The following is a 25,642-nucleotide window of genomic DNA, read 5'->3' as shown; positions in this document are numbered from 1 at the left end:
GCTCTATTTAGAAAGCTTTTAGTTGGTTTGTGTGTGTGTATATTTGCAGCAAAGCAGAAAAAAAATTGGTAACTTCTTCTGAAATTGAAAATTAAGCTGTACCATTAATAGTCTTTTAAGGATATTCTTTACAATGTGGATGTCCTAAAGAAAGCTGCTTTTATAATTGTGCTGTTATTCTTCTTCCTTTTTAGCCAACTTTGACCAAATGTGAAAATATAGGGACCTAAAAAAATCCTGGAGTCTAATGGAATTCAGTGGCTAGGGGAAGGCAGAGTCATGTTACTGTTTGGATTTACTTAAAAAGCACCGAAGACTTCACTTGTGGGAACGTTTGAACATCCAATTAGTAGAAATCTATTTTTATCCTCTCTTGTTGCCTGGTGTATTAGTCAGCAATTTAAGTTATTGTGTGGAGTATGCACCGGGATGGTGTTCCAAAGAACATTTGGTATATGAAGAGGATTTCATGGAAGCAGATTTCTCAGTGCATAGGCTCTTGTTTTCTCCTTGGGATGTAGGTCTTGCTGTGCTGTCTGGCCTGATAAGATGAGAAGAACTTTAAAGAAATGAAACGTGGGAGAGACTTGATTCGCCACCATGTCTGTACACAGGAGGAGAATAACATACATAAAAGAATACTAGAGGGGAAAATGATGGACAGCACAGAGAAGGAAAGTATTGCACTTGATGAGAGGATTAATTAGATAAGTAATTGGTGAAAAGACTGTGCTCAGTAAAACAGCCAGAAAGCAGGTGTGGTGTTTGTGAAAGACCCGAGATATTTGCACAGTAACGCGAGGAGTGCAGCCAGCAAACCAGAGGAACAAGAACTACCGGTGTGGGATGTAAAAACTATTATACCTGTAACAAAAAAATTGGTGGGATTGCATCGTGACCTGAAATGGGTGTTGAAGGGCATGTGTTATTTAGATCTGTCAAGAATCAGGAGAGGTTGGTGTGCATGTGAATGGTGTGCTGGAGAATAAAAAGGAGTAACATCAATGAAAGTAAACCTGAGACCTGAATCAGTTTGGAAGAGCGTGGTTTTCTTATGTTGGGAAAAGCAGTATGTATGTGACCAGTCAAAGGAGAGAACGTCTTGGGACATGGATTGGGGAGCTAATGCTGCTAATAATAGTAGCACACAGTCATACTCAGGAGTGGCAACTTTCTTCTTTGGCCTCTGAATTTACAAGAAATGATGCAGCTTTAAATTTAGAAAATACCTTTGGATTTAGATGAGCAATCGTGAGATGATTCAGCTAAATGTAAATACTTTTTAATTAAAGTTTTTAATTTCAATAAAACCAGGCTGAACACTGAAAGAACTAGTTAGTGAAGCCACCTGGACTTGTGAAACTTGGAAAATTAAAATATCTGTAAATTAAAAGGCATGGAAACTCTCTGAAGCATGAAAAGAAGGCTTGCAAGAAAGAGCCTTGAATCTGGTTGGGAAGCTTGTTAATCTTCAGCCTTTGAGCTACTAATGGCACACTCCAACATGAGCAACTTGGGAGAGATCAGTGCTAGTGAATTAAGGTTTTGTGGTGGTGGTGAATGTGTGTTTCAATGACTACTTAGTCATGTTGGTATTTTGAGAGGTTTAATACAAAACCATTGGGAGTTATTTGTCACTGTTGGTTTAGTTTACCTTTTTCAGGCCTGGTTTCATTTATGTTAGTAACAAGTGTATTAAAAGAAGAGGAACTGTAATTAATAAATTAGTTTTGTATTCATGTGTTATCAGAAGTACAAAACCCACTCCAAATCCTAAGACTTTTTTGTCAGAATAATTTCTTCTGTCATTTCTTTCAGAACACAATTAAGAAAGACATTAATTCATTGGCAATCTGAATAAGTGTATGAGATGCCTATTTTTTGCTAGACCATTTATTTCTGTGAAGATTGTCGTTACAGCTGGTTTTGTTCTTGCTCTCTCTTATCAGAATGACTGTTTCCCTTTAAAGCCTGGAATTCCTTTCAGTTCCAAACTTACCATGTGCAAAGTACTGTTCCCCCTGCCCTTCCCAGTGGGCACACACACGTCAGTGGAATCTGCAGCAGTGATTACCCTCAATTCATCTCTCTGGTAGACTAAAAGCAGTGGCTGCTTGCTCTTGTGAGCATACTAAAAATTGCTGGAAGGGTTTATGTAGCATGTGCCTGTGACTCTCTTCTGCTTAAGCAGTGGAGCTTCATGAAATTTGTGTACTGTTCCGTGTCAACAGTACTCGATCCTAAAAATAGTTTATCCTAGAGTAGGGTATTCTGTGAGATGGTGGAAACAGGCATTAGTATCTTTAACAAGGACTTTTACAAATGGAAATTTATTATTTCTACTCACTTTCCCTTATGTTTCTATACAAGTAATCAAAGTAGAAACATGATTTTTCGACCTGTATTTAAACCCATAAGAGGGAAGGGATCTGCAGTTTGCCTTTTACTGCTTATTGGATTTCCAGCTTTGCTTCTACCAGAATATCAGATCAGCTTCTGCAGATACTCTACCTTCTTTGCAGGCCTTCTGGTCTAACTCATTTTCAGGGGGACGAGCAGAGCAGAGTTTAGTATAGCTCTGTCTGTTTGCCTTTGTTTCTTCTTGCTGCAGGCTTGATGTTTGTTTCTGTTGCTTAGGAATTAGAGTGGATGTCTTAAACTCCAGTGCCTTTCATAAATCCTATCTGTATCAGTTTTTCAGCTTGCAGTTATATTGGTGATCATTTCATTTCCTTCCTTCATTTGTTTATATTTAAAAAACAGAATTCTTTCCATAAATAAATGATCAGATTGTGCTGTCAGATGTCTTCGGGCTTCCCCCAGCATCTGAGCTTGAAAACCTTCAGCTCATCCTGTAGTGCACACCCTTGCCCAGTGTCACATTCTTCCTTTAAAAAGTATTTCTCAGTACTATTCTCTAGACCTGCTTGGTCAGAAACAAGAACACTGGAAGGTTTCAGTGAGCTGAATTCCTAGGGGTTGTTCCCCCCCCGAGTGAAGTGATCAAAACCAGCTCTTTGTTTTATTTCACCAAGGATATTGTGTTTGGTTGAAGTGACTGTTGACGTTTGTGTGCTTTTTAGTACATGTCCTTTTTTAAAGCTAGGTAATAATGATAAAAACCTCTGAGCATTTCCACACTTTTTCTGAGCCCTTGCTGAACTATTTCTTTACCTTACCTCCTGTGTTTAAATTATAAGCTCTTTCCTGTCAGCCTATTGCATTGAATAGTGCTCATCACAGCAGGATGCTGTTCTTTGTTGGCATTGATGTCCTGGCATAATACAATTGATAGCACATGGTGGGGAGCTGCCTGATCTGAGAAGTCACTCCTCTCTGGGAAGTTCTAAACTGCATTTTGAAATATTGAGGCACAAAACTGGACTTAATCTTGAAGTTCTCTCACCTCTCAAATTTCCAAATGGAATTAGAAGCTTTCCAAGCTTTTAGTGGGTTGTATGCTGGACAGTAAATTTGAAGCTTGAGGGGACAAGGCAGCTTTTGATGTAAATTTTGAGAATCAGTGTGTTTAAACAGGAGCAATTCAAATCTTGGAACTAATAATATATTAACAAGACCCGGTTGCTTCACAAACAGTTTCATTTTGAGACAATTTGACATAGCACATCCATCCTTGTAAAGGGTTTGGCTTGAGCGACTTACCATCTGTGACACAGAAAGTCTGGAACCTGGTTCAACTCCCCAAAATCCAATATTCACCCCCTTTATGAGTCCTGACTGTACAGGACCTCTGTGTTACAGGCAGTGTCCTCTCTGCCTGCCCTTTCTGTGGTGCACAGCAGACCTTGGGGTGTGTGGCAGATTGCAGTTTCTCTTCTTGCTCCTCTGAACACATTTGGTGTCACGTTTGTCCCCCCATGCAGAGCTGCTCAGCACACGGACGTTCTGCCTGTCCCTGTCTCAGCTGGTGCCAAGTCTCACTTTTGTGTTGTCTCAGCTCTCATGCCATTTGCACTGCTTGGCTTTTTGCTTCCTTTTACTTGATCCAACTGATGGACACACTGAGGGGGAAGAAGAAAGAGCTTTCTGCTGTGCTTGTGTGCTTGGCATCCCCTAATGAGACACGATGTGCAAAGCAAGTGTTACTGAGATCCTGTGGATAAATTCTGCAGAGTAATCTCCGTGGATGTACGTGGAAGAGTGTGGGCAATGTAACTGAATTCCTTCCAGCCTCTGCTGGGCAAACTCATAGTTCTTTCAGACTGAAACTTGGCTGCATTTGTCCCTTCTTTTTTTGCCATGTCCCCAAGAGAAATAGCAAAACTTGTATGCATGGCACAGAGCTTTTTCTAGGACTTTATCAGGGCCCTGACACCACATATTTATCTAAAAGGTAGTTAGAAAAGTAAGCAAAATTTCCAATATCTTAATTTTTGTCCTGAACGATTGTTGCACTGCTTTGCTTCATATCTGAAGAGGTTTATCAATATAAAAGGTAGTAGGAGCCATCAGCATGGCAAACTTCTATTCTGAATTGGTAGCTTCAAGTTTTAAGCAACTGAAAATAGCCACAGAATCAGCACTGCTGGGCAACTTTCTTGATGTATGGCCCTATACTTAGACTATAATTGTGCTAGAGTGAATGAGACAGTAACTGTAAATTGGAAGGAGCTCAGTGAATACTAATCATGACTTAATCCACTGGGAAACAGATTGGAAGATGCTCACGTCCACCATGCTATAGTATTTGAGGGGAGAAAAAAATAGCACCCCATGAATTTTTCTTTGAAACTATTTTTTCCTTTTCCTCACCAAGTAGCAAGTAAATTACATTTCTGGAGTAATTTTATGAAGTCAAAGGAAATGGATCTCTCTCCCTCTGTCTTGGCTAGTAAAAATACTACTGTTCCTGTTATTGCTTGTAGTTGTAGTATCTAAAAGAATAAATATCTTGGAAAATAACTGATCTTCCAAAATCTGATAGCTTTCAGTGTATTAAGTATGCAAATAAGTACTAAAAATTATGGCTTTTCCTTTCTGAAACACTCAGACATGGTTAGGTTGTGATCTTCTGACTCAGGTTGTTATCTTAAAGCTTAGTCCATGGCACTCTTAATTTATTTTTAAAGATGAAAGTATTTGTAAAGATAAAAGTATTCGTATAAAAGAAGCAGGAACAGCAAAGTACGTGGAAAATTCTTCCTCAGAGTATTGTGAAAGTACAGTAGCAAACCAGTCCAATTACACCTTTGCCACCAGAATCTGCTACAGCTTTTCACCGCAGTCAAGTGACTTAGGGGCTTGTTAGCATCTCTTTAGTGCCCTGGAAAAAGTTGTCATCATTGCTTTTGTTGGAGACAGAAATTCAGGTCAAATAGAAGCAATTTAATATTTGAAGAGCAGCAGTTTATTAAGCAGCTGACAGCGCTGGGCTTTGGAAGTGACTTGTGGTGGCTGCTTTCTGCCACTTGAGTCCTGGTTTCAGCAGCGAGTCTGCTGACACGGGCGGATGCTGAGGAAGGAATGAGAGTCCTGCTTCCTGGGTGCAGACTGATTGAACTCGCTTCGTGTGGGATCTGTGCAGCTATTTTTCAAAGCATCTGGCATAAATTCTGTCAATTTAAGATGTTAGCCCAAGTAACCCTTTCTTTAACCCAAGTAACCCTTTCTTAACCTTGCATGTCAAAACCTGTGAACTTCTGTTTTATTCCTGGGGGAGATAAATTGTTAAGTCCTCGTGGGCGTTCTGTTTAGCCGTGGAGGGTCAGCCATATGGTGCTGCATCTGCTCTCACTTCTGAAAGGGAACTAATTCTTCGTGTGTTTGGTTCTTACTGGTTCTTTGGGTTTAGCTGTTACCATTTAATGCCATGGGAAAATAGAGCTTCCCATGTTGAACTCAGTGCAATTTGATAAAGCATTCTACATTAGCTGGCGTTATTTTTAAAGTGTTACCATAACTGAAGATTTACTTTTTTAGCGTCTCAGTTTTGCTCTGAAAATCACATTGTAAATACTGCTGTTGAACCACTAGGATTAAAAACAAATTCTAAAACCGAAAATAGATTGGACTTTAAAGTAATAAAAAAATCGTTAATCTTCACCGTCAAATTATTTTACCATTTAGTGTCCTTTGAAATGTGTGCTGACTGAATTTCGTGGCACTGACTTCTTGCCTGTGATAGATAGTGTCTTCTAATATTGAACAGTAGAATTACTACTTTATTCCTGTAAGGCCGTGCGAGTCTATTTTGCACGGCCGTTTCTTAATGGGTGATCTCTGTAGACATGTAATTCCTGGGATAACGTGATAATTAAATATCCCTTGCTTATCCCATTAACCCAGGGCAAACTCAGTATGCTAGAGCCAGATGAATGCAAAGTGACTCTGCTGTTCCTGGGCTACAGCTGGGGATTTTTTTGCTCATCAGTGCTAACATTTATTCTAGGGAGTGCAGTTTGCTGTTGGGTCTTGTGGAGGTCTTTCCCCCAGGTAGCACACTGAACAGCCTCCAACTCGAGGTTTAAATTGTCGTGAAATTGCTGCAAACCTCTTGCTTTCTAAATACAGTCTGAAAAGAGAAAGTTTAAATGACATGATTTCATATATATTTCAAACAGATGTAGTTAAACCTGTTGAAGATGACTGTGTAGCTTCTCTTTATTTAGGATCATGGCTGGTTTATTTGGTTTAGCGAGGCTAAATAGAGCTAATCAGCTTTAAAGCAAAATAAGCTGATTTTTTTATATAGAAATGAATGTCTGCACATCTCTTTCTGCTGGTTAAATTCTATTAAATTTAGTAATGTCTAGTAGTAGTAGCATACTAGTAGGTGTTTCTAATGCTTACATTCTTGGGTTAAGGTTTTAAGGTTAATCCCTTGTTTCCAGATTAATCTTTCTCGGTGCTCATCTCCATCTTTCTCAAAGGTTTCTCCCCACCACCGTGCCAGCCTTCCTGCTTAGGATCCTGCTAGTTTTGCTGGCTGTGGTCCACCCTGCGTTGTCTCCACATAAATTGTGTGTTCTTTATTTACTCCTGGTAGGCACAGGGAGCACTCCAGCCCCTTTCCTTGAATAACATCTTGCACCTTGTTCTTCCTCGGTTACGAAACCCAATTGTCATGTACACCTGTTAGACCTGCCACTGAGATGGGGGAGTGTGTGGTTTTGTGTCAGAATTAATGAGCTAATATTTCCTTTAGAAGCCTAAGAGTGAAAAAAACCCCTCGTTCTTTTGGATGAAGATGGGTTTCCTTTTCTGGTTTTAATTCTGTCCTAGATCTCAGAGAATGTGTTGGAAAATATATTGGAGACGTTGTCTTGTGTCCTTGAACACACAACTGAGGAATGAAGCAGCTGGGGAGTGGGCAGTTCTTTTAGCAGGAACAGATAAAATGCATCAGGGATGATGCATTTGCTGCAGCAGTTGAAATGATGAGCATCAAGTCCTGTGCCATCTTTGTTTACCTGAGCGTGTCATGTACCACATGTCTTGAATTCAAACTCGGAGAAAGTTTAATAAAATGAAATCTGCCTTTGCTTGCATCTTTCCCCAGTACTGACTGTTCCTTCTGGTCCCAATGCTTGACAGGGAAGGAGAATGTGGACTCGAGGCACAACCGAGGGAGAGGAGGTGTCAACGTGGCACAGCCTGTCCGATTTAGCAGTAAGTTGCAGACTGGGAAATCTGGGCCATCTTCCTGCTAATTAATTTAGAAATTTAGGCTATTTTTAAAATCCAGCCCTCTCACCTGCAGCACTGCTTGTGCCGCTGTCGGCATCCCAGTCCCAGCCTTACCTAAAGCGTTATGAATGTCCTGCAAGTGTCCTTCCCATCTCTCCAGGCCCAAAACATCTGAGTCTCCCCAGCCTTTTGCCTCTTAGCTTGGTTCCCTCTTTGCTCCAGGGATCATGCAATGATTTGGGAATGAGATGCTGCACTGATTAGCCTTGGAGACTGGGATGGGACAGGTTAGGAAGAGAACATGGGGGAAAGACATGGGAACATAGGGAACATGGGAATGATTATTTGAACTCTGGTGATCTACTGAAAAAGACAAGTGATTGGTATTTTGATTTATCATGGATTCTGGTAGCTAAATTATGTTATTGAAATTTATGGAGGACAATAAAGCAATTTAGAAATCAATATGGCAATTTCTAATGTGCTCTGCAGTCTGATTGGTACTGTATTCTGCCCCTCCTTAATGATGTAGATCTTAAAAGATCCTATAGTAGATCCTTAGTAGATCTTAAAAGATCCTATATAAATGGAGAATGAGGAAAGGTATTTAATTAATGGGCTTCAAACCTAAGTTTGTATATAATTATTTGATGGTAAAGATCACTGTTTCTGAAGGGAATAAAGAGGCTTGAGAACAGAACTGTGACTTGCATGGAATGAACATAAACCAGTTTCTGAATATGAAGTTTCTTTCTTATGTGTGCAAAATTAATACTTCAGGTGCAGGTGCTAAAATCATATTTTTAAATTTCATCCACCTGTCTCTGTGATTCTCTCTATTAGTCACCCATCACCTCCATGAATGTCAGTCCAAAGCCCATGGGCCTGTTTCATCCAGAAGTGCCTCCAGGCTTTTGTTTCAGGTTCCCTCAGCTGAGTTAATTGAGAGAAAGCCGAGACAGCAGTTCACATCATCACCTTCTTACTTCCTAAAGATCTGCTTTACAGTGATGTTTTTCCAAAGCAACCAAGAATTTCCCCAGAACCCCCATCATCTTCAGTGATTGACTCTGGGAGCAGGATTATGTGAATACTGCTGAGACTGTTTGTAAGAGTAGGTTGAAAACTTCACAGCAAGTTGGATGTATTGCTAAGCATCTGACAGAGACACAGTCATTAATTTGACCACCTCTGGTTTTTATTTCCTGCTTCTTGCTGCTGCTTTTCACTCGATCGAGTTGATTGTTTTTATAACGATATGTAGGGGAATATCTTCCACAGTAGATTGTCAGTCTTAATTAAAAACTTTAAAGCCTTTCACAGTGTGATGAAACTTTACTAGGAGTTGCATCTTTTAAAAAACAGCTAAAGAAAAATCAATATTTATCAGAAACTGTAGTAAAGTTAACCTTCAGTGATCTGTAATGTATGCACCTCCTCCTGCAGAGGTGAAGTGTACACAGTATATTGTGTGTACACGTGCAAGTGGTTATTCATTGCATTGTCATAAACTGATCAGGATGCATTATCCTAAAGATCCTAATTTGGGGGGAATGGTTTCCCTTCTATTCTTCATGTTTCCTAGGAAAGTGCCCAACAGGATGGCACCACTATGAGGGCACAGCCAGCTGTTACAGGGTGTATTTAAACGAGGAGAACTACTGGGACGCCGTGCAGACATGTCAGCGGGTGAACGGGTCCCTCGCCACCTTCACTGCAGACCAGGAGCTGAGGTTCATCCTGGCTCACGAGTGGGACTTGGAAGAGATGACGTTTTTAAGGCAGGACCAGCATCGGTGAGTGGGAAGGAACAGATGAAGATCTTGTTTTACACAAGAATGGTTTCTGTGTGATACAAATACGGGTCGTTCAGTTTGTGTCACAAATCTAACTGTAAAACTGACATCAGGTGAATAAACCACCACGAACATGCTGTTTGGCAGTGGCCATCTGTGTTTTATGTTTTAATTAACATTAACAGGTAATTAAATTCAGCAGAGTCTTTTTATCTTCAGGTTGTCTCAGCAATGTACAGTTATGGTGGATTTCACAGTGACTTACTGCTGCACTACCTTGTCCAGAAATAATTATTTTAATTTTTCATCAGGATTTGATTTCCAACCTGTGGCTCTAAAAAAACTTGCAACTTTGAGATAGGAATGAATTAAAAAAGCCATTTTGAGTTGCAGTAACTGTGTTCTGGTGGCTTTAGATATTTCATTCTATTCGTTCACAACAAACATTTTTTTTCTGCCTGTGGGTTTTTTCTCAGACTCATGGGCTGCTGTGACAGATCACCAGGAATGGTTCAGTAACAATGTGTCTCTGTCTCTGGAGTGTTAGATGGTTTGATCCAGAACAGTCTGACATAAGTTGCATATATTTAGAAATACTTGACTTCTGGATGCTGTTGTATGATTTTTGAGTTTTTGATACTGAAGTGCTGCCATAACAACAGAATAAGGTGCTTATTGTGAGTAGAAATAAAAGCCACAGTCAGTTATAATTGGTAAACATAGAAAACTATCAAGTATTTTATTGAGTATTTTCCTCTATTCCTCAAGTGTAGTCTCTCTACATTGCCAACATATGGGCTGAAATGATAAGGAAAAAAGCCATCAGAATGTTATGAAAATTAACTTGTATATATAAAGACATTGTAAGGTTCTGTGGGATTTCATTTGTTAGTATGTTTTTGCCCTGTATCCTTAGGATGTAACTTAATTTTTTGGTAGGTTCTGGGTCGGATATCAGTATGTGATCACCAATCGAAGTCACTCCCTGGAAGGTCACTGGGAAGTAGCTTATAAAGGTAGGCCTCTCAAATTACTGCTTAGTTCAGTGGCCCATGGAAACTGTCTTTAAAGCCTGAATATAATTTGCAAGAACAACATAGCTTCTTTTAGTGATAGTGTTGAATATTGCAGGGGAACTGCTTGGCTTTACAATGTGGAAATGAAAGAGTTTAATACCCCATGCATGTCTTATTTTAAAGGTGAGGAAGTTTCATGGTTTTTCACATTGATGTCTTGTGCAAAGAACATGTTGTTTCACTTTATCTGTGTTTCATATTGATTAAAATGAGAAAAAGGAAACTACGGTAGTTTCTTGTTCTTTGTGAATATCTAGATGAACTCCTGATTCTAGTATTTGCACAGACTAGTGTAGCATGTTTGGGGAGTTAGCTCTTTAAAAATTGAAAGAATTTTATATACTTAAAAAAAACCCCACTAGATTTTTCAGAATTACTCTTATTTTTTTCTTTTAAAGTACTTCAGGTAGTTTAATTAAACCGAATCAAAATTTGCATAATTCCAAAAATGTATCCCAGTTTACACGAAAAACTCAACGTTAATCTGTTGGGCTTTGCTGGCTGAACTCTTTCAATTGCAAAACAAGCAGCTCCCTCTGCTGACAAGGCAATGTTTCTACACCTTTTATTTTTGACTAATTCAGTTGAGGGATTAGTTAAAGTCATTATATGAACTCTTAAGTGTACAGCTGCATGTCTAATTGCTGTACTGGTTTAGATAATGGAAAATTTAAAGCAAAGATGAGGTTTCTTTTAAGCACCAGCACTGTGAAGTCCGGTGTAGCATTTGAAAACCAAGCTAAATAGGTTTTTTTTTCTTATACACAATTGTTGGTATCCATGGAAAATGTGGAAGGGAAGCTGTCCCTTAGGTACAGGTAATAATTATGAACAGAATTTTGCTAAACAGTTGGGTCTTGAAAAATACTTCCTTTGACATGAATACAAACATTCTCCTTAAAAGGACCTTTCTTTGCTCTTTGGAAAGCTGACTGCACTGCCATCTGCTGACAGTGTTAACAAGCAGAGGGGCACAAATTACAGAAAAATCATGATAACTTTATTGTAAGTTTTATTTAATTTGATGCATTGTATAAATTTAAGCTTTCTCAGTACCATATATTCAGGTGTTGTATTTATTACGGAGATGCCTCAATGAAATAAAGTACATAGTAGTACATAATAACATCCTGTAGTTTCTGAAAACCTTTTCTTAGGCTTCATTGACTTATATTGAAGCAGACTCTGAATTCCTGATGCCTGTTTGAAAAGTGATTTAGGGTTCCATAGCTTGAAAATTTTGATTTATTATTGGAACATGTGAAACATGTAAAAAAGTAATCAACACCCTTTGCACTGTTTGGAACCCACCACAATACTGTTTGCTAACGTGAGTTGGAAGGAGCAAACAGTGGATGCCCCAGGTGCAGCTAGGGCACTTGGAATGAGCAACAGGAGATGGGGGGAGCACAGGTGGATGCACAGGCATCTTTGGAAGAGCCAGTGGGTGCTTGGAGTGCCAGGCACAAGATTGGTGTGTGGGTTCTTGCTCCGCTTGTAACAAGTGTGGCCAAACTCAGCGTGGTTTGAAGATGCGTAACTGTTGTCAGGCAAACCCCGTGGGACTCTGGAAAGCAGCACTTGTGAAGATACCAGAATATCACTTCTCCTGGTTCAGAGTGACAGAATTACCCAGTCCTTTGAAAACAGCAGCCTCTTTTCTCTGTGAGTCACCCCTTTCCCCCCAGCTGTTTGCCTTCCCTGGAGCAGTGTTGCTAATGGAAGCTGGAGCTGGAGGGCAGCAGCCGTGGTGTGCATGGAATGAGTGACATTACAGAGCCTTTCTGAAGCTTTGTATACCCACAGGCTGCTTATGCCAGTGTATCTTTTTGCAGGCTCTTCAGAAGTGTTTTTACCCCCTGACCCCAGCTCTGATACGGCTATGCCTGAAAAGGAGAACGTTCTTTGTGCCCAGCTTCAGTGTTTCCATTATCCTACCTTCCGGCACCGTGGTTTGCACAGCTGGCATGCTAAAAACTGCTATGAGAAATCTTCATTCCTCTGCAAAAGGAGTAAGTTGGTTTTGGTTCAGTATCAACTGTGTTGTGTGTGTAAATATGCATGTAACAAACACGTGGAAATTTTTTCATTATCCTTTCCGACCTTTGCCCAGTGAATTAAAAAAAAACAAACGAAAGGGTGGAATTACGTTTCTGCTTGGTTTTAATAAATAAGGGCATTGTCATGTGTGGCTGTCACACAGTACAGAGTTTCACTAAAAAATTGTTAAGCTGCAGTATCAGCCCTAAAATAAAGTATACTTGGGGGGGGGGAAATTTTTAAAAAGCACCTTATTAGTAAGCATCACCCTTAAATTATTAATTTCACATTACAATGAGGAAACACTTGTTTCTGGTTTATTTTGAATATAGAAGATTCTCTTGAGTTCTTTCCAGACAGTTAGTGGAACTAGAGGAGAAAAGACAAGTGGAGTTTACTGACTTAAAGAAGAAAAGCCATTTTTTTTCACTTTATATTGAATTTCTGTACTCCAAAAGCCTCGATTCCAACAGAAGTATTGACAGGATTATCAGGTAGTCTTAAACAGTACCTGATCTAGATGGTGCTTCATTGCAAGAAGGAGAGAAGCTGTTTAATTGTGAGGGTCGTCAGGAGTGCAGCTGACTCCTGGGGTGGTTGTGTAGCCTCTGTCTTCAGAGGTTTTTATGACCAGATTAGATAAAACCCATTGGGATGTCATAGCTGACCCTGCTTTGATCAGGAAATTGAACTGGAGGCCTCCTCAGGTCCCTTCCAGCCTGAACTTCCCAGCTGACCTGTGCATAGGGTGGAGGGGACAGGCCGTCCTCCCTGAGCAGCTGCTCCAGCTGACATGTGCCAGCACTGTGTTTGTTCCCTCACTCTGGTTTTGGTACCTGCCTTTAGGACAGTGGGCAGAAGGCAACTGGGCAGGGATCAAGATGCCACTAGGACAGGGGTAGTACTACTGCCTGGCTTCCTTCTTTAGGCCTGGCCTGTTTTAAGTGTCCTTCAGGTTTGGTCCAGAGAAGATCCATCTTTTCCTAAGTACCAGGAGAGAGGAAGGGAGCTGCAGAAGGCTTTGGCAGTGAAGGTTAAACTTCTCAGACCACTTACTTTCCTTTGTCTTGGAGAGGATGCCTGAAAGTGTGTCAGTTCCATTAAATACCTGAAACTCAGCTTGTCAATTTTGAGCAGTAAATCATCCCTGTGTGCCTCCAGACTATCCATTATCCTCCCCGCTCCTTGGAGATCCCTTTTCAAAGTTGCTGTAAGGTGAAGGCATGGATTTTAACTGGTGGTCTGCTTATGCTTACAAGTCACTTAATGCAACAGAATAAACTGGATTCCATCGACGCCCATGTGCCTTTCTGTTGCAGGCCAGACTTGTGTTGATATCAAAGACAACATTGTCGATGAAGGATACTATTTCACCCCAAAAGGGAACGATCCCTGTTTGAGCTGCACGTGTCACAACGGTGAGCCTGAGATGTGCGTGGCCGCTTTGTGTGAGCGGCCCCAGGGGTGTCAGCAGTACCGCAAGGACCCGAAGGAGTGCTGCAAGTTCACCTGCCTAGACCCGGGTAAGAGTTGACTGCTGCAGTGTTGTCAAGAAAAAAACAGTTGAGTGCTCCACTTGGTTATGTTTGGGTGTAACTTTGTTTGAAATGATGCATCCTTGCAGTGCCTTGATATTGTTGGGTACAGCTGCCCTGTGGGGGAAGATCTCAGATTATAGGAAGGGAAACGCTTCAGACTGTGGCTGGTAAAAATTTGTTATCCTTGATGCTACTTAGAAAGGAGAAACAGGAGCTTATTTTCAGATGGAGATTGATAGTACTGTGGGTTATTAGTAAAGCATCTTGCACAATTCCTTTGTCATGTTTAGTTGTTGTGAAAAGGAAGCACTTTTCTCTTGAGCACTAATTAAGCATCTTTTTCTGATTGTGAGCACTTATGTGAGTGGAAGTTTGCATGCAGGGATCATGGGGGAAGCAGAGTTTTTAAACTGTGTAAGTTTCAACAATCATCAGGGAATACAACTCTGCTTATTGGATTTGGCATATCAGTGCAGCTTCTTGTTTTGGATCTGTTAAGTCTTCAGTTGCCTTAGAATTGTTTGTCAGTCACCCTTTAGTGGTGTGGATTTTGGGGGCTTATTTTTCTGTAAAGAGACTTGAAAAAAGAAACATGGCTTACATGGAATTTGCTGTGGGGGTGGTCAAATACTGGAGCAGATTGCTTGTGGAATCTCCATCTGTGGGATATTCAGTGCCTGACTGAACTCTGTCCTGGGCAACCTGCTCTAGCTGATGCTGCTTGAACAGGGGTTGGACTAGGTGATCTCAGGATGTTCCTTTCAACTTCAACCATTCTGTGATACCGTTATTTTTTGGTATTTTAAAAGAATCTAATCTTATCTGAGTGTGCTAAGAAACTATTGTTCTGAATTCCTGTGGAAAACACAAGGTCAGCTGTTCCCATCAGGGGCTTCTGTTTCAATCTGTTACAAATTCCAGATTTGCTTATTGACTTCCACATTTGCAGTCTTTCTTATTGGTCTTAACTAGAGCAGTTAATCATTAAAGGCCACTGGCTCCTCCTTGTGTCATTTACATTTGTTCTGAGGGTTAAGCTCAGCAGATGTTCATAGCTTGTGTTGCAGGTCGGTCGGTGAAAGAGTGGGGGGAAAAGCAGGAGTCTTCCTCCCACTCTTATCAGCTGAGCTAAGACTTAGGCTTCACTTTTTTTATCTTCAGGAACAGTGTCAGCAAAGCATCATCCAGCACACAGGATAAGATGACCTGGGATAACCTCGTGCCGTGTTCTTTAATCCTTACTTATTCCTGTGGGTCTTAACTATTGATGAATACTGATTTGAAGAGTGTATTTTACCACATCCTTTCTCATCCTTAAGCTCTTCCTTCTGTACTGATGCTAAACGAGACTGTTTCATTATACTCTTGCTTGAAGTGTTCTGGTGGTTTTTTTGAGAGAAGAATTATCAAGCAGTCCTCCAGCTTCCTTCATAATGAAGTTACTTCAGCTAGTGATAAACACTGAAATTTTTAAAGGAAACATTTCAGTTTTCCTTCTGGATGTTTATAAATGACTATTCCAGGTGACGAAAATTAATGAATTACTTTCTTTAATCAGAATGTATTTACCTCTGTCCAGTTCTTTCATATATCTTCCCTGAGCTCTGTTGCAAAGGAAAGAAAACAGTTTACTGTTCAACAGTAAGTAAATTAATCACCCAAGGAGAAACTGGGGGAAATAAATCCTGCTGTTGGGTTGGCAGGTAATCAGCTCTCACAGTGTGAGTGGGTGAGCAATGAGTACAAGTGGATAACGAATATTACTCAAGGACTTGGTAGTAGGGGGGTTTCTCAGTGGTAGGAGTAAGCCAAGCAATCGCAGCTGTACTCTCCTGAAAGATGCTTCTCCTCATTTAGTGGAAGATAAATAGCAGAGGAATATCTTTCATATACTAATGCTGGAACTGAGATAGTCTGTCTATTGCTGCTCCATGGATGTGGTAGAAAATAACTTTTCTTTTGTGGCTCTTGTTTAGACAGACCTACAAGTCCTATTTGTGAAAAGGTAATAGAAGAGGTAAAATACTTGGAAAGAACTGGTGTGCAGAACCTATTCTAGTGACTAAACTGGTGCAGTTAGAGAGTACTAATACTGTACTGAGTGTAGAAACAGCTTTTCTGAAATAATCTATTTGTATGTTGGGTTGGAAATCTCTGTGATGATACAGATCTTGTTTTGTACAAGGTGGGTCTTTGTCTTTTTGTTGTTGTTGAACGTTAGGAGCAGTGTGATGGAGGCCCACAATGCCCCAGAAGGTCCAAGAATTGCAGTTGTAGCTGGTCTAAAGACATATAGAAGTCAGGTCTAAAGAAATATAGAAGTCAGGCTTGCCTAAATGTGACAACCCACCCCTGAGGGGAGGGAAGCACCTAAAATTTGTAGTGGTCTTTGGTCCAAAGGAATGACAGAAGTCAGAGTGTCCACAAACAATCAGAAAATTTTATTAGTAAATTACACACTTGGCAGGGAAATTGGTATGTTAGTCCCTGTCCTACTATATAAACACCCAGCAGGGGGTTTTGGATAAAGGGGTAGGGTGAAAGGGAAGTGAGGAATTAAAGAGGGAGAAATGAATTAAAGAAAGAAAGGAAAAGAGAGAGGAAAAAGAAAAAAAGAGAAACTAAAGAAAGGAAAGAGAAAGATCACCAGTCCTGGTTCCAGCGTTGATACAGCTAAGGGGATGTTGGTACTGGTTTCAGCATCAATCCAGCACTGTCCTGTGTTGTGGCTCTTCCTCTCAGAGAAGTGCTGCCCTATTTCCACCTTCCCCCCTTCTCCAGCCAAATCTTATTCTTTCTCACAGCATGTTAATACCAATAGTCCTTGGTTATTACCAGCAATTCCTGTCTATTATCACTAACAGTCCTTGGTTGGCTCCACAACCATCCAGTTATCAGTGTTTGAGACATACACATTAGCCCCTTATCATCTGGGAATCAAGAGCTCAAAAGGATTTCATCTTGGGCTGCTGTTTATAGGGTCTTTAGAGAGTGGGCCTTAGTCAGTAATTTTCCATCCTGACCACAGTCTGAGTTGGTAACTTTCTTTGAAGGTTCAGTAACAAAAATATTATTCCATTTGGGTTGTTGTTCTGGCAAGAAAAACAAGTTTCTGAGCCTGTTCTTAAAAAGGGGTGTTCATTAGACACCTGTTAGTTCCTGGGAGCAGACAGTGTTTCTGATAAGCTCAAGAGTGGCTTAGTCTAAGTGCAGTTCGTCAAGGCTGAGGCCTAATGAGCATTTCTCAGATCACAGTGTGGCCTGGGAGTGGGGGATGCACCACTACAGTCCATCCTGTGACCAAAGCCAGCTTCTCTGGGCCTCTACACCTATGAGTGTAAGGTGACTTCTTACTGAAGTCACTTTAGAACTATTAACAGCCTTAAATAATTTATGAGGATCACAGAGCTGGCATTGCCATAAGATGGAGGAGGAACAAGGGCAGGTCTGGTGTTCAGGAGGGTGTCTTGGTTGGTAGGTGTGTGACTGCCTTGGCTGAAGCTCTGACAGCCATAGTTGCTGAAAGGTTTGACAGCACACAGGCTTTTGTACTGCACAGCTGGATTTGAGAGGGTGCAATGTTCAAATTCTATCTGTAGTGCACTATTAAATTAATTTCTTGTTGCCAGGAATGTATGACATAATAAATAGCAACCTGGTAGCCTTGTACTGTATCTGTGGTACATTAGGTGGATTTTTCTGTTACTAGCACACCAGCACTTAGAACTGCTGTGAGGCTTTTAGCATTCTTTTTTAAGAAATCTTGATAAAACTTACTTGCTCTTAGTGAAAGGAGAAGTATGGAGGGAGCTCTTGCAGCTGGAGTGGGTGCAGGCAAGGAGAGGTGGTGCAGATGTGGCTGGTTCCTCTGGGAAGTGGGGTGGCAGTGCATTGGCTGGGAAGAGGGGTCATACCTGCAGTGCTTGTGTCCTGCAGTAGGAGGTGACCAGGTTGTGCAGCCACCTCATCTGTTTCTTACCCACACCAAACCAGGGTGCATTTCTCATTCAGAACCCTTTAATGATAAGTTGGTGCAAAGAACACAGCACGATCATCACCTTTAGGTCATTCTTCTTTGTGTACAGTGTCTGTGTGTGCATGTGCTGCTTAAGTGTAATTAGTTGAACTATGAAAAATTAATTCCTCTCATGCCTGGTACTGGGAGAACAGTGGTAATTTGCTCACAACATCCTTCCAAGTGTGAATCTGCTTAGCAGTGGGATAGAGCTCTCCAAGTTCTAAGCTGCTGGGTCTGTTTCTTGTTTTCCACTTGCTTTCAGTATGACTCCAGGAAAAGGTTTAATTCTCTTTCACCCTCATCTCTTCAGTTTCTGAAAGATGATTATCACATTGATTCACTTTTTGAAGGTATTTTTAGTTTCTATCCCTTAGTGGTGCTAAAGAATGTACCAATGGCACATGGAAGTTAGGTGGGCACATCTTGGTGATAATGACAATGTTTAGAGATTCTGTTGTTGGAAATGTGAAAGTTAACAAGTCCAGAAGTCATGTAGTGTGTCAATATGCCAGTTCTCAGGCCTTTCCCAAAGCTTTCAGGCTTACTTTCCTCTTCAGTGTAACTTCATCAACCATGCCAGGGAAACAAATGGATGTGCAAAATGCCATTAACCTCTTCTTTTTCCCATTTTCAGAGACCTGAAACATTCACCATTCTGTCCCTTTTGCTGAGGAAGATATTCTTAGAAACTTTCAGATCTTCTTGCAGTAAAAAGATAAATCACATGATGATTCATGATTTTCTTATATATCTGAAATACAGAAAAGTGTTAAACCAGGCTAATGAATCCCCACTCTGCATTTATCTCTCCACTACTGACAGAAGATCAAGGAAGATGAGTCTTGAACAAAAATAACAGGCTGCTTTCATATGTTTTATGTAACAGATGGCAACAGCTTGTTTGACTCCATGGCCGGGGGAATGCGTCTGATCGTGAGCTGCATCTCCTCCTTCCTCATCCTCTCTCTGCTGCTTTTCATGGTCCACCGGCTGCGCCAGAGGCGGAGAGAGCGCATAGAGTCCTTGATTGGAGCAAACTGTGAGTACCAGCCTTGTGCCTCGTGCTCATTATTGACAGGTTGATGTACATAAAGGTGAGAAATGTCCTGGTCTTGCTTGACTGCGCCTGGGTGCGTGTCTTGGTAGGGTCTCCCAACTTGAACTTTTTTAGTGGATAATGGAAAGATATTTTTTTTTATTTGTAGGCGGTCCAAGTCTGAAATATCTTCTCTGTGAGTGGTGTCCATAGTTTGAAGAGGTTAGAGTCAAATTTAGATGTAATGCAGGACAAACAGACTGGGAGCAGGTGGGCCTGGGTATGGTTGTTAACTGCAGCAAGTTGACTTGTATGGGTTATGTAGACTTTTTTAGGTCTTCGGGAGACATGAGTTCCTTGGGTGTGAAAAGTGGAAAAAGGTGTTGAGATCTGACTTAAACTGAAGAAGAAAGCACGAGATAAAGTCACTGACTCCTTTTTCTTCTCTTGAAATAGTGCACCATTTTAACCTGGGCCGCAGGATGCCTGGCTTCGATTATGGTCCCGATGGTTTTGGAACTGGCCTTACTCCACTGCATCTTTCAGATGATGGGGAAGGTGGAGCATTTCATTTCCACGACCCACCTCCACCCTACACTGCTTACAAGTATCCAGATATTCAACACCCAGATGACCCACCTCCTCCTTATGAGGCTTCTGTCAATCCAGACAGCATCCTTTGTTCCACTCCAGGTACGCAATTGTTTTCTCTTTCCTTCCACTTGTTAATTTTGGCTAGAGGATAGATTTTTATTTTTTAAGCTATGATCATGTGTTTCAGCAATTGTGATGGGAAAATACACTTTAAATAAAATCTCCAATTTTTGTGATGGAAAAGTCTTTTGTTAAAATGTATCATTAACCTTTCACAAAGGTTCTTTGGATCACCTAAATTAGAAGTGGAATCCAATCTGCAAGCAGTTTACCTCTTAGACCTTACCCATTTTCAAGCCTTACCTTGGATGGGTAACCTGGTTAGCTTTCTTTTTTCCACTATGCTGTTACAATTTGTGGCCTTTTGAAGATGGGTCTTTAGAGATTGGTATTAAGAACTAGAACAAATGTCAAGTACAAGAGATTTTGAACAAAATATATCCAGTGTCTTCTCTCCTCCCTGCTTCCCCCACCCACGCCCCCCCAAAAATTGACCAAAAATACCACTTTCTAATGATTCACCCAGTGCTCTTCAGTTTTGCAGCTGTGATATTCACATACTGTAGAAATCATTCCAATTTGGGATTTTATAGCAGCGTATTTCACAAGATAAGTGAGCCTGATTAGTGCAAGCATCTTATTTATATGTCAAAGTTTTATTTTCGCTACACCATTTTCCTCTTTTGCAGTCTCATCTTGTTGTGCATTAGCGCAAAACCAGGAAAAACTCAGAGCTTCCAGAAATACAGCTCGTAAATCTGTTTGGGAGTGTGAAATGTTGTACTTCACGTTCTGATTCTGCTTGTTTTCTGTCCTTTACAGATGGAGTTCTCTCTCAGACTGTGCAAACCAGTCCTCCATCACTAGGAAACTGTGATGTATCCCCACAGCTTACAGAGGGGTCGCTTCCTCCCTCAGTTGGTCCTTCTCCAGTGGAGCTGGAAGACTCTGCTGACAGCAGCACCTTTCTTGTCCCTCCTGACACCCCACTAAATGAGAACACACCGGCAGAAACTCTTACGGGCAGCCACCACAGCCACTGTTCCCTCAACACCATTGTATAGAGGAGCGAAACGCCCGTCACTGGTCAGAGAGAGTTTTAGCAACTGTTTGCACAGACAAACACTAATCCGTGGTTCGAACTTCAGAAGGAATCTCCACTTTGGTTTTCAGACACTGCTTTTATGTTCTAGTTTAGGATCGTGCCTCTCGTTTTTTTGGCTGTCGTTATTCACTCACTAATCAACTTGTCCTGTAAATATGGACTTGTATAACTGCTCTTTTTTTTTTCCATTGGCTATGGAAAAGAGAGCAGAGAATTCCTTTGACTTCTAAGGAGGTAAAAAGTATGGGTAGTTTGGTTTTTGGTTTTTTTGTTGTTTTGGTTTTTTTTCTTAACCTGAGAGGAATCAAAATCTACATCAGAAAAAAACTACTTGGATTTGGCTGGATACCACAGGATCCAGGGAACAGACAATGGAAAAGGAGGGTGGGGGCAGTCACTGTTCAAGCAGAGAGGACGGAACTGCAGGGGAAGGGGCTGGGGACCTGTTTTGCAGAGTGGGGGCCCTGAGCAACAAAACACAGGGCACCAAGGGTTGCACTGTGTAAAACACATGTGGGTTTTCACCTGCATTGCTGTTTCAGAACACCATAGGGATGCAGAGTGAATGGTCTACACAATACATGACGAGTGGGTACTAAGAAAACTGGGATTTGCAATTACAGTTATTTGTTGCTGGTACCTGCAAAATCTCGTGGTTGGATAAACTTCTGGCCCATGAAGGAAACTGATTCTGTGTGATGTCCCTTTGGTAGAACCCTCACGTGTGTTAGATAGTACTTTAGGGAAGAGATGGGGAGCAATTAACTTTGATGCAGCCTGAGTTCACTGTATGAAGCCCCTTGTTACAATCCCATAAGGAAGATCGAGGTATTTTTCTTTCTAGGTTAACTCCTTTACAGTGAACAGTTGCACAAGACTGGCCTGGATAAAAGACCATTGTTCTTGCTTTTCTTATTGCATGCTATATTTAGCATGTGTGTTCCCTCCCCTCCATTTCACTTCTTTGCAGTTCTACAAATACCACTTAAAAACGGTGATCAACATGTACTATACATGATGTTTAATTCTAATTGGACACTTGTTCCTTATCTGAGTCCCATAAATTGCCAACCCTGTTCTAGAGATTTCCCCCGTGCCCCCCAAACCATTTATCCAGGTCCCACAAGGGTTTATAATGAGGTTAGTGTACTTAAATCAATAAAACAGTTTGCTTCAGTCTGATATGTCATCTTAAATTTCCCCCTTGTATTGAACTCTTTAAACTAAGTTAATCTACAGATGACAAAGATTCACTCACTCCCTCACGAAACCCAAAGTCAAGCACTGTTGGTTTTGATAATGAGTGCGAAATAATCTTGACAGGTGACTTTAAATTTGTTTGGATTTCAGCGTACAAATAATTTACTTTTTTCTCCCATCTTCCCCTTGCCTCTGCTTCTCCTTGACTTACTGTAACAGTCAGCAGATGAGATGAATTTTAAGGCATTTGTAAAGAATGCCCCCTGTAAATGGTCTCCTGTTACCTTATGAAGGGTACAAGCCTAGAGGGACAGGAACAAAACACTGCATGGGGGTGTGTATGTGATCTATTTTTCTAGTAATGATGAGAAGTCATACTTGTATGACAAATCCTAACCCACTGTTGCAGTTTCCCAGTGCAGCTGACTCTTTCCCCGTGGAATATGCTGCTACTTTCTATTCCCTCTCTTGCCTGTAGGCTTATACTGTACTTGGGGATTGGTCTTGACAATTCAACTCCTTTTGCACAGAAAACTGTGGGTTTCATTACTGAGATCGTGTCTGGTGTCTTGACATTGAGACACTTGCTAACAACCCTGACTCCGTCGGAGGGCGTGAATCACAGCTCTGGGTGTGCTGCTGGCACACGAGTGGGAGGAAGCACTGTTGGGAAGCCTCCCCGCCTGGAGCCGCTCCACGCCCGCGTCCCGCGCTCCGGTCTGACTGGCTGCAGCAGCACTGGTACCAAACCAGAGGAGCGCTTCTCCACCCCGCGGGATCTCTCACCGTCTCCTCCTCCTCCGCGTTCCAAGCCCTGGCCCAATGAAGTGGGTGGATGGCAGTGGTCAGAACCATGCGTACAAATTACCGAGCATTTCTGAAGTATGAAAATAAAGCGGGTTTTGTGCGTTTTTGAGCACATTCATACGTTTTATACATTGTATGTACTGATTTTCCTTTAGTTTTATAGGTACGAATGCGTGTGTGTGCGTGTGTGTTTCTGGGTGGTGACATATATATATATCTATACATACTGTAGACAGTAACCTTTGTGCTGCGTCCCTCTAGGTGAAGCTGAGCACTGAGATAGAAACTAGGCTCTAGGGTTAATACTTCTCTCAAGCTGGCTACACTCTGTTGTAGGACAGGTTGGGATAGAGTACACTTAAGTAGGATGCAAAGTCTATGCTACTACAATCTGTTCCTGAGAAATATTTTGTTAGCAGTGCAAACTAGAAAATTTCCAATTTCTTTTGAAGCCAGGTGGAATATTTGTTCTTTGTAGTATCCTAGCGCAATAACAAAAGGCCTTTTGGCTTGGTCTCTGAAGCTGTTTTGTGGCTGAGGTGAACAGATACCTTACCTCACACTTCTCCTAACACTGCAGGAATCTGTTCAACAATTTTTTATTTTACTTTTGGTTCTGTGGTGAGTTTTATTTGCAAATAAGCTCTGCTACAACTGGCAACTTCATGGTGACTCCTGGTTGTAGCTATTCCAAATGGAGGCTTCTTTGTAGAAGCCTCATTGTGATATTTTCCCCATTGCTTCTGAGCCTTTCCCACTTGTATATTGGCAGTAGGCTGCTATTTTCTCTGTTTTCCCCTATCCTTCTTCATCTTAACTGTAAACAAGGGAAATTCTGCCTTGAATGGAGCAGCTCACTAAGTACAGCTCGTTTACCTCTCAGTGAGCTTCTAATTTGGCAATAAAATTGTCATTTTTTTCCCTTTTTATGTAGCTTTTTCACGTTGAGTACTTTCTCTTGGAGTAAGAGCCTTTGTAGCGGAAAACGTCCCAACTACTCAGACTTCTGGACCAACTGGGGAAGAGTTAAGTTTCCATGACAGCAGTGGACTCCTCAACAAACCTTCCTTGCCCTTGGCAAGGTGACTGGGAGGCAGTTTGTCCTGAGCACCAGTTACAGAGGGTTGATGCTTGCCTGAGGAAAACCTTTCTGTTTTGATTGCCATTAGATTGATGAGATCTTTGGAGTTACTTTGTGCATTGATTTTTTTTTTTTCTCCCACCACTGTTCATATCTCTGGATGTTTTTCTTAACTGCTGATGCATCCTAAACATCCCTCCAGACGCAGCAGGGAGATGGCATTGCCACATGTTTCCCAGCAGAGTGTGTGAGCCAGGAGTGTGTTTATCTCGGGATGTCCTTGACCGCAGTTGTTGTGAAATCCCAGCACTCTGCTCTGAGCAGGGCTCACACCTCCCGTTGTGGCCTCAGACAAAGCTGCTCCTCAGATTCCCCCCTCCTTTTGATGTACTGTGGTACCATATGAGGTCTCTGCTGTTCCTTAAGAGCAGCCCCAGATACTCTGGTTTGTCAGTGATGCCTCTGTACACAGTGTCACAGCAGCCCCTGATTCTGTACTAGGTGAGTTGTAGGGTTAAAGCGTTACAGGGGCAGAGGGTCATGGTCTGTGCTAGATCAACACTGTCATTCCAATATGCGAAAAAATTTGTCTGTGTAATGTTCAGTCCTGTTTAGTTTGAGCCTCAGACTGTTCCTTTATCCATGCACAGCAGGACGCTGATCTAGAAGAAGAATGAAGTAGGTGGACATTTTTTTCCAAAAGCTGAATCTTGCAGTCGGGCGGTGCTTTGACTCCATGGATGTTGTGATGACCTGTTCAGGTGTCTCCCAAGTTTCACTTGGGAAGAAAGTGGGTGTTTGTGACCAATAATTATTACCATTCTTTTCCCATCTCATATTAAACAAACTTGAAGCTATTTTTGAGCATGTTTTTATCTTTCAGATGTGACTTCTCAACGGGAAAGCACTGATGTTTTAATGTTGCCTCATACAATCCCTAACGCGCATTTTTTTTTCCAGTTGCTGAAATGTCTTTTTTCTCCCTAGCTAACAAACATGCAAAGAAATTTCCTTTAAATTTCCTTTTCAAATTGGGAGCTGAACCCTAAAATTACAGCGGTTGAGCGTAGGAGGTGAATCAAAGTCCATACGTTTGCTTCCGACGTTCCCCAGTCCCAAATAAAATAAGTGTTTCTTTGGAATAGATGCTTTCAGTGATAAAGATGCACTTCTTGTAACAGCAGTCAGCATTACCTGCCTGCTACGGTACCACATAGCTTTAATTTTCCCGTATGTGCACCTTGAGTGCTGAGTGGGTCGGAGTCGATGGCAGCAGAGGTGGCCGTGCTTGTGCCACACCCTGCCTGTTGGGCTGAGGGTGCCTGGGAGGCTGTGAGAGAATGAGACACTGCTTTTTACCTTCCTCTGGAAAATCGTTTTAGCCAGCGCTGCACTTGCAGGCTTCTCCTGTGTAGTTGGTTTGTGACTGGACTTAACTGTGGCAGTGTATAAAAGATTTTGATATTCTGTGAAATACCATGTAGAATTTAAATTTGATACTATAATAATTGAGTCCCTGTGACACTGGTTTTTTGTTTTAACTTCTTTGGGGTTGGCACTAATCTATCTTTTTTTTTTTTTTTCCAAGATGCTGTGAGAAACATTTCATCCAAATGCCAAATAAATTGTGTTCTGTAAGAGAAA

At 41.3% G+C, this 25,642-nt stretch overlaps 1 protein-coding gene across 3 annotated transcripts in view; it reads left to right on the top strand.

Moving 5' to 3' along the window:
- DGCR2 (DiGeorge syndrome critical region gene 2) overlaps positions 1-25,642 on the top strand; it is a 47,201-nt gene extending 21,559 nt beyond the window's left edge. The window contains exons 3-10 of one of the 3 annotated variants that reach the window (XM_029961112.1): positions 7,555-7,629; positions 9,233-9,443; positions 10,383-10,459; positions 12,355-12,531; positions 13,879-14,082; positions 19,002-19,154; positions 19,608-19,844; positions 20,628-25,642. In XM_029961112.1, coding sequence (XP_029816972.1) covers positions 7,555-7,629; positions 9,233-9,443; positions 10,383-10,459; positions 12,355-12,531; positions 13,879-14,082; positions 19,002-19,154; positions 19,608-19,844; positions 20,628-20,869 — 1,376 coding nt within the window. In that variant the 3' untranslated portion in view covers positions 20,870-25,642. Of the gene's footprint in view, positions 1-7,554; positions 7,630-9,223; positions 9,444-10,382; positions 10,460-12,354; positions 12,532-13,878; positions 14,083-19,001; positions 19,155-19,607; positions 19,845-20,627 lie in introns of all 3 variants that reach the window. The other 2 variants (XM_029961111.1, XM_029961113.1) reach the window with 2 other exon arrangements.

The sequence above is a fragment of the Manacus vitellinus genome, unplaced genomic scaffold, assembly GCF_001715985.3.
Source record: "Manacus vitellinus isolate BGI_N305 unplaced genomic scaffold, ASM171598v3 scaffold_31_pilon, whole genome shotgun sequence".
Lineage (NCBI taxonomy): Eukaryota > Metazoa > Chordata > Aves > Passeriformes > Pipridae > Manacus > Manacus vitellinus.
Note: the sequence above shows the minus strand (reverse complement) of the source record. Positions and strands in the feature narration are given on the sequence as shown.